The sequence below is a fragment of the Equus przewalskii genome, chromosome 10, assembly GCF_037783145.1.
Source record: "Equus przewalskii isolate Varuska chromosome 10, EquPr2, whole genome shotgun sequence".
NCBI classification, from domain to species: domain Eukaryota; kingdom Metazoa; phylum Chordata; class Mammalia; order Perissodactyla; family Equidae; genus Equus; species Equus przewalskii.
The window spans coordinates 45,892,955-45,901,579 of NC_091840.1; the positions used below are offsets into that span (position 1 = coordinate 45,892,955).

The 8,625-nt window shown below is 41.3% G+C and overlaps 1 protein-coding gene across 5 annotated transcripts in view; it reads right to left on the reverse strand.

Annotated features, from left to right (window-relative positions):
* Positions 1 to 8,185, reverse strand: part of METTL16 (methyltransferase 16, RNA N6-adenosine) — an 82,260-nt gene extending 74,075 nt beyond the window's left edge. The window contains exons 1-3 of one of the 5 annotated variants that reach the window (XM_008526309.2): positions 7,803 to 8,057; positions 2,738 to 2,797; positions 1,672 to 1,800 (exon numbers count right to left, since the gene is read on the reverse strand). In XM_008526309.2, the coding sequence (XP_008524531.1) occupies positions 1,672 to 1,799 (128 nt within the window). In that variant the 5' untranslated portion in view covers position 1,800; positions 2,738 to 2,797; positions 7,803 to 8,057. Of the gene's footprint in view, positions 1 to 1,671; positions 1,801 to 2,737; positions 2,798 to 4,150; positions 4,363 to 7,201; positions 7,365 to 7,500; positions 7,655 to 7,802 lie in introns of those variants that run through there. The other 4 variants (XM_070562939.1, XM_008526308.2, XM_008526310.2 and 1 more) reach the window with 4 other exon arrangements.
* Positions 8,186 to 8,625: the final 440 nt, after the last annotated feature.

The window sequence follows — 8,625 nt, forward strand, 5'->3', positions numbered from 1 at the left end:
ATACATAACTATGAAATAAAGATTTAAGAACAATGTAGGGATGATCTAAACAAAGAGGAATACCAATTCAATTTCTTTGGTGTGATCTCTAAAATAAAGTGCCAAAGATGATTCTTTAGAGTATGCAAAGAAAATATTAGAACTCTTATTTAAATATATTTTTAATTTCTATTTTGAAGTATGTTTTCTAATGTGCTCAACATAGTAACACAGTAAGTAGTACACGCATTCGTGTTTGGGGCCATGCTCAACTTTTCACTAAGTGGAGTAGACAAAAAAGCTTGGAAACCACAGTTCTAGGGCATTTGATCTTAACCTTTGTACAGTGGGGGCACAGTGTGTGTGTGCATGTGTGTCACAGATCCCTTTGAGAATCTGATGAAAACTAAAGATTATCTCCCAGAAAAATGAACGGAAATGTATTTTTTAAAAACCTTGGGGCCGACCCAGTGGTGCAGCAGTTCGGCCGGTTCGGATCCCAGGTACGGACATGGCACTGTTTGGCAAGCTATGCTGTGGTAGGCATTCCACATATAGAGTGGAGGAAGATGGGCACAGATGTTAGCTGAGGGCCAGTCTTCCTCAGCAAAAAGAGGAGGATTGGCAGCAGATGTTAGTTCAGGGCTAATCTTCCTCAAAAAAAAAAATTTATATGATTTCTAGGGTATCTTGGCCTCCAGGTTAAGCACTGCCCTAAAGCCTCCATTTCTAAAGCCATAAGGAGACTGCTGGAGGAAGGAAGAGGTCAGCAAAATACCTCAAACCCTATGATCTTATTATTCCTTACCTTCCCTTTTCTCCACAAATCCTGCTTCTCCTCCTCCCATAGTTAAATTACCACACCTTTCCCCAGGAAGGCTTGGAATTTCTAATCTCCTCTGTAACTCCCAAGAGTTTAGGAATGCAGTCAAAGATTTCCTTCTCAAGGGTACAACACACACATCAGATATTACCATACCATTATCACAACATTTGCCATTTCCTGAAGCACTTATACTATTATTTTCTTTATTTTTAGTAATTAACTTTTTTGTGTGTATGTATATGAGAGGAATACTGGCCCTGAGCTACCATCTGATGCCAATCTTCCTCTATTTTATGTGGGATGCCACCACAGCATGGCTTGACGAGCAGTGCTAGGTCTATGCCCAAGACTGGAACCTGCAAACCCCAGGCCACCGAGCAGAGTGCACAAACCCAACCACTATGCCACTAGGTTGGCCCCTAATTTTTAGTGACTAACTTTTTAACTTAAATTTAGTGACATCCTAAGTAACAATATCTGTGAAATCAGTTTTGATGCCCTGATTATTATTTTGCTACCTTACATCAAAATAAACACACACTTAAAATAAGAGCACAATCCGAAGGTTCCCGCAGATACTCTGGGATCTCTGTTGGGTAAGCAATAATTTGGACATCAAGAGGGTTTTTTTTAAGACAGAAGGAGACAGAAGCATTTGGTCCAATCCTCTCATTTTATAGGTTAAAAAGCTAAAACCCAGAGAAGTTAAGTGATTGACCTTGTCCAAGGTCAGACGAGAAGTTTAAGAAAATGTCTAGGATTAGTATGCAGGTCTACTATCAGCCCAACAGACTTTCCACTACACCGTGTCCATTCAGATTACACCAGAATAACACAGTATCAAGAATTCTTCATCTGTTACTTACCTTACTCTTCCACTCAGATTTATCTGAACATGCTGCTTAAAATCTGGATATTTAGATGCCAGATATGCAAAGTCAGGAGGTTTGTCCTTGTATCTATTTCTTACATGCATTGATTTACTCAGAGCCATCCTTAAAAAGAAAAAAAATGGGAAAAGTCAGCATATTTAGTTTAAAAAATACTAACGGGGAAAAGCTGTGGTTGATAACTCAACAGTTACAGCGAACACACCATTACCAATCAAGTGAGAAAGTAGAAGTTATATTTTTAAAATGTACACAACAAATAAGCATGTGAAAAGATGCTCAACATTATTAGTCATTACGGAAATGCAAATTCAAAACCACAAGATTACTTTCATACCCATTAGGATGGCTACTATTAAAAAATTAAAAAAAGAAAACAAGCATTGGAGAGGATGTGAAGAAACTGGAGTCCTCATGCACTACAGGTGAGAATGTGAAATGGTACAACTATAGTGGAGAAGAGTTTGGCAGTTCTTTAAAAAGTTAAACACAGAATTACCAAACGATCCAGCAAGTCCACTCCTAGGTATATACCCAAAAGAAGTGAAAGCAGGGATTTAAACAGATACTTGCACACCAATGTTCACAGCAGCATTATTCACAAGAGCCAAAAGGTCGAAGCAACCTGAGGTCCATTAACAGATGAATAGGTAAATAGAACATGGTATATACATACAATGGAATATTAGCCATAAAAAGAATGAAACTCTGATGTATGTTACAACATGGATGAACCTTAAAAGCATTATGCTGGGGCTGGCCCCGTGGCCGAGTGGTTAAGTTCACGCGCTCTGCTGCAGGCAGCCCAGTGTTTCGTTGGTTCGAATCCTGGGCGCGGACATGGCACTGCTCATCAGACCACGCTGAGGCAGCGTCCCACATGCCACAACTAGAAGGACCCACAACGAAGAATATACAACTATGTACCGGGGGTCTTTGGGGAGAAAAAGGAAAAAAAATAAAATCTTTAAAAAAAAAAAAGCATTATGCTAAGGAAAATAAGCCACATGCAAAAGGACAAATATTGTATTCTCTCACTTACGTGAGGTACCAAAAATAGGCAAATTCATGCAGACAGAGAGTGGAACAGAAGTTGCCAGGGCTTGAGGAAAAGGAGGAATGATGAGTTATTATTTAATGGGTACACGGTTTCTGCTTAGAATGAAGAAAAACTTCCAGAAATGGATAATGGTGATGATTGCATAACATTGTGAATATACTTAATGCCACTGAATGGTATTTAACAACTTAAAAATGGTTAAAATGGTAACTTTTATGTTATGGATTATCTTACTACAATTTAAAAAAAAGGTACACAACATATGACGAATTTTTTTTTAAACCAAGGGAAGAAAATTAGAAACTATTCCTTTAAAAAATTAAACTGGGGGCTGGCCCTGTGGCCAAGTAGTTAAGTTCGTGTGCTCTGCTTTGGCAGCTTAGGGTTTCACTGGTTCGGATCCTGGGCACAGACATGGCACTGCTTATCAGGCCATGCTCAGGCTACGTCCCACAAAGCACAACTAGAAGGACCTGCAACTAGAATATACAACTATGTATGGCATGGCGGGGGGGTGGGTGCCTTTGGGGAGAAGAAGAAAAAAAATTTTTTTTAAAAGATTGGCAACAGATGTTAGCTCAGGTGCCAATCTTTAAAAAAACTAAAGAATTTAAAAAATATCAAAATGACAGAAGGGAGTATAATCTGGGGCAAAGAATATAACAGTCAGAGGTTAAATTTTTACAGTGGGCTTGCATGGATTAAATATTCAGTAGTGCACCATAAAATCATTAAAGTTTCAAAAAATATCTTCTATTCCAAATTCTTACATAAATTTCAGTCTTGTCATTCCTAGGTAACCAAAACCAAATGAAAACAAACATAATTTTGTCTTCTTCCAGATTACAGAGAGGGAAAAAGTTAACACAGATATAGCAAGAAATAAAAAGCGAAAGAAACCCCATTGCAGTGGTTTAGTAAACTCTGAGTTGTTGGTAATTTTAAAAATATTTTAGTGTATATCTCTGGGTAGTAGGTGATTTTTACTTTCTTCTTTGTATCATTTTGTATTTTCCACTTTATTTTTTACTCATGAGCATTCATCTAAACATGATTATGTAAACCAGAAACCTAGGAGTCACCTGATAGTTCTCTATCCCTCTTATATCCCAAGAAATCAATAGTCGTGTGGATTTTTCTTAATAATTACTTCTCAAATCCATCTATTTTTCCCTATCTCTGCCAATATCAGCCAGCACAAGTTACCTAGACTGCTACAACAGCCTCTAAATTGGTCTCCCTGAATTCACTTTTATTCTCTCCATTCCTTGTTCCACCTTGCAGTGTTCATTTCTAAACGCAAATCTCATTATGTCCTCTTCCTACGCCCACTTGATCAAAACCTTACTCTTGGGATAAAAACAAAAACTATCCGAGCCAGCCCTGATGACCTACTGGTTAAAGTTCAGCATGCTCTGCTTCAGTGGCCCAGGTTCAGTTCCCAGGCATGGAACCACACCACTCGTCTGTCAGTAGCCATGCTGTGGTGGCAGCTCACATAGGAGAACCAGAAGAGCTTACAACTATACACAATTACATACTGGGGCTTGGGGTGGGGGAGCAAAAGGAAGATTGGCAACAGATCTTAGCTTAGGGAGAATCTTCTCCTGCAAAAAAAATTAAAATAAAATAAAATAAAACACATTTTTTTTAAAAACCATACATATAAGGCCCAGCATGGTGTGGCCTTATTTATTTTTTCACCATCAGCTTAAGGCATCTCCCTTGCTCTTCTTCTTGTCCCCTCCACTCTGGCAACAGGCTCTTTACCCCGGTTACTCCTTTTGTCTGCAATGTTCTTTCCTCCCCCTCTTCACCTGATGAATTCCTATTCATCCTGAGGATCACAGTTCAAGCATCTCTTCTTCAGGCAGGTCTTTCCTTCCCTCATCTCCCCCGTGAAGCCATAGCCCCTATTATAAAGTCTCTTAGCAACAAGCACCTTTCCTTTGCGGGCTTTGTTAGAGATGTAGCTTTACATAGTAACAAATTTGTCAACACTCTATTTCAGAAGGTTTGTTCTGACAGCTTTCTACATGAGAAATTTAACAACCATTTTCAAAAAGAATTGTTGTCTTCACCCCAGACCTTTCCAAATCACAATATGCTACTGCCCACCAGACTTCTCACCTGAATGGTTCAAAAGTACTTTATGCACATGTCCAAAATTAAATCATTTCAACCCACCCCAAACTGGTCCTCTTCTAATCTTCCCTATTTCCCTGAAAGATACCACTACCTTTCTTGTGGCACGCAATCCAGAAAGCTTTAAAACCTGCTCCACCTCGCCTCCTCCATTCCAAACATACATGTCCTCAATAGCCTCTATCTCCTAATTATTATTATATTATTACTATTACTATTATTAATTACCTATCCATTTTTCACCCTTCACAACTGCACCTCTCTAACCCAGATCATTACCATCTCTTTCTTGGATTACTATAACAGCGTCTAACTGATCTCTCTATAACCACTCTTGCCCTTGCAATCCACCTTCCAACCAGCAAACAAGTCTCCTTACCCCTCTGCCATGCAAATCTGAACATTCCTTGCTAAATCCCTTCAGTGGCTTCCTAAAGCTATTAGGCTGATCAAGTCCAAAACCATTAACAAGGCATACGTAATTCTAGGCCTTGCTTATCCCTCCAACCTCATTGGTTGCCACTTTTCCCCTTCCTGAACTATGTTCCATACTGGTCCAAATATACTGGTCTTCTTTCATTTTCTCTGCTGCATCATGGTTGTCCCACCATCTGCTATTCTTACACCCTCCCACCATCCCTTCAACTTGTGAAGGCCCACTAGTCCTTCAAATCACACCTTAAGCATCATTTTCTCAGGTAGGCTTTCTCTGACACCACACATCCAATCAGACGCCCACTCTATATGCTTTCCAAGCACTTTGTGCTTTTCCTTCAGAGATCTTTACATTTGTCACACACACACACCAAGCTGCAACCACGTCCACCTTATTCTTCATCGTACCCCCTAGTAACTGGCATAAAATACATATTGGTTGAGTAAACAAAGAATTCAGAATTTGGGGGAATTAACAGTCACTTGGAAGTTTTTCAGCACACTAAATTACCACCTTTTGCCCCTCACATTATCACAAAAACTAAGTATACACAAGTTTTAATTCCCTAACATTAACATACCCTTTATAGACCATCTGGAAAGGCAGAATAAAACTAGGATAGGTGTCAGTCCTCAAGAAAAAGGTGAAAAAGGAAAATGCTTTTCTTTCCTGTGATGTGGCAAGAATCAAAAAAGAAAGCTACTCTATCAGTAGTTTCAAGAGACAATAGGGGGCCGACCCCACCGCTGAGTGGCTAAGTTCGCACGCTCCACTTCGGTGGCCCGGGGTTTCGCTGGTTCTCGGACACGGCACTGATCCTCAGGCCACGGTGAGGCAGTGTCCCAGATGCCACAACTAGAAGGACCCACAATTAAAGTATACAACTATGTACTGGGGGGATTTGTGAAGAAAAAAACAGGAAAAAGAAAAAAAGATTGGCAACAGTTGTTAGCTCAGGTGCCAAGCTTTAAAAAAAAAAAGGAAAGACATGGTATGTTAGGGCTCTGCAACACATTAAGATTCTAAAGACTACATAGCTGACACCAATGTACACACATAACACTCTGAACATATGCAGAACAAATTAAATTACAGATATGGTAGATTCAATTGATTTCCTACATTACTCACCCTTTCTGGTCAAAATAGACACAGAATGAGTCAATAAAACCACTTCTTTGATAACCAAACTCTTAATACAAGCAATGACTTTAGCTAAATCTACCCCATTCTACAAAATATAACTGAGTGTCAACTCTGGCCTGGCATCAGCATTGCTACTCGCCACTTCTCTCTAACTTAATCTACTTTTCTCTTCCTGGTTCATTCTCCTCTAGCCACATTGGCCACCTTGTTTCTCTATCAAGTCGGACACACTCCCGTCTCAGGGCTTCTGTACTTGCTGTTTGCTCTACGTGGACTGCTCTTCCCCTAGAAATACGTACAAAGTCCGCTCGCTTTGTTTAAGTCTTTGATCAAACATCACCTTCTCATTGATGCCTTTCCTGAGTACCTCCACTTAAAAGTGCAGTGAGTGAACACACTCCTTGCCCCTTTCCTAGGTTCTACTACTAAGATGAGCATATCCATCTGAGATTCCATATGTTTTACTTATTACTTTTAATCTGCCCTGCCAGTAAAGCTCCATGAGGGAAAGTATTTTGTCTGCCTTGTCCACTGCAATATCCCAGTGCCTAAAACAGGACCTGGGGCACTCAATAAGTATCTGTTGATTGAAAACACGATGGAACTCTTTTCACTCTCCAGGCTACTGAAACACAGCACCCTCATTCTTGGTAAACAGTCCCCATCTTGACCCTCAAAAAAACTTAGCCCTAGGGCTGGAGCTTTTTCTTCCGGGTTACCTGAGTCAATCCAGCAAACCAAAGCAGTAGACCCCCGAAGCTGACGCTTCGACTTTCTTTGATCTTTCCCATCTTCATGCTGTTTCCTTGGTTTCTCCTGACCCTTAATAATCCTCTTCAACTACCACTTAGCCTAAGACAAAACAGCCTAAATTCCACTTTCAGAACTTCGAATTCCTTCTGCATAGATCCCTCCCACTTCAACTCCAATCTCCGTTTTCTCTCGTCGCCTTCCCTCATAAATTCTACTTTTTCCTCTAGTCCCGCCACTGCCAGTTTCTTCCACACCCTCATCTTACCGACTCAGTTTGTCTTCCCGCCTGAGTTTCGGAAGTCTCTAAACCTCCTCAGCCCGGGAGGAGGGTCTTTCCTACTTCAAGGCTACTCTCCATTCTATTCGCCAACTCCTCCCACCTGTTGCACCACCACTCCCGCGCGCGCACACACACACACACACAAACCCCCCACCCACCCAAAAGGTCTCTCTTCCCTAAACCCCGAAGTCAGTCCCTCACGGGCCCAGAACCCGAGAATGAGGAACGTGGGTGATACATAGGTTAAGTGAACTCGCAGCCCGCGTGAGAGATAGTAAGTGACTCACCTGTGAGGTCAAAGTTTCTGCCAGACGACCAGTCTGGAATGGGCCTCTGCAACCCCAGAATCTTAAGCCACACGCAGCGCGAAGCTCCTAGAAACGCAGATGTTACGCTCCCAGCGCGCCGCCATCTTGGGCGGCCATCCAGCCTCGTAATTGGACAAACCACTCTCGCGCGACCTGTAGCAGATTCTGAAGATAGAAAAAACTGTCGCGATACCTGGAGTTTGCGGGCTCCTTGTGACAGAGCTAGGGCGCGCGGAGGGAGCAAGCGGAGGCGTGTGCGTGAGGCCGCCTGCAGTAGACTGTGCCGGGGAACTTGTTTTTCAAAAACGTAGATTACCAAGAGAACTGTAGCTTTCTGGGCGTCACTCCAGACTTACTAAATCACACTGTGGAGTTGGTTCGGGAACATGAAGATGGCGGGGCTGGAGGAGACGTTTGGATTTGATGATGGCAATTAGCATTTTTTGTGCAACAAGTCTCTCTCATGCGGTGTCTCATTTAATCATCACAGATAAACCTGTGAGGTGAGAAAGAGTAGTCTCATTTACAGGGGAAGAACTGTGGGTCAGGAATATTGAGTCATATGTTCAAGATCTTAAACCCAGTTGACATTAGTCCACGTTGCTTGTATTTCTTCACCTGCCTCTTGAGCTGAAGCTCTTTTGAATGCATTTCATTTTTCTTTTCAACTCGGTTATACTAATTTTTCCCCTCTGGTAAGTAGAGTGAGCATTAGTCTCCCCATTTTAAAATTGACAAAAAGATAAATGATTTTCAAAAGGCACACAACTAGTAACAAAACTAGGGCTAAAGTGAGCCTCTG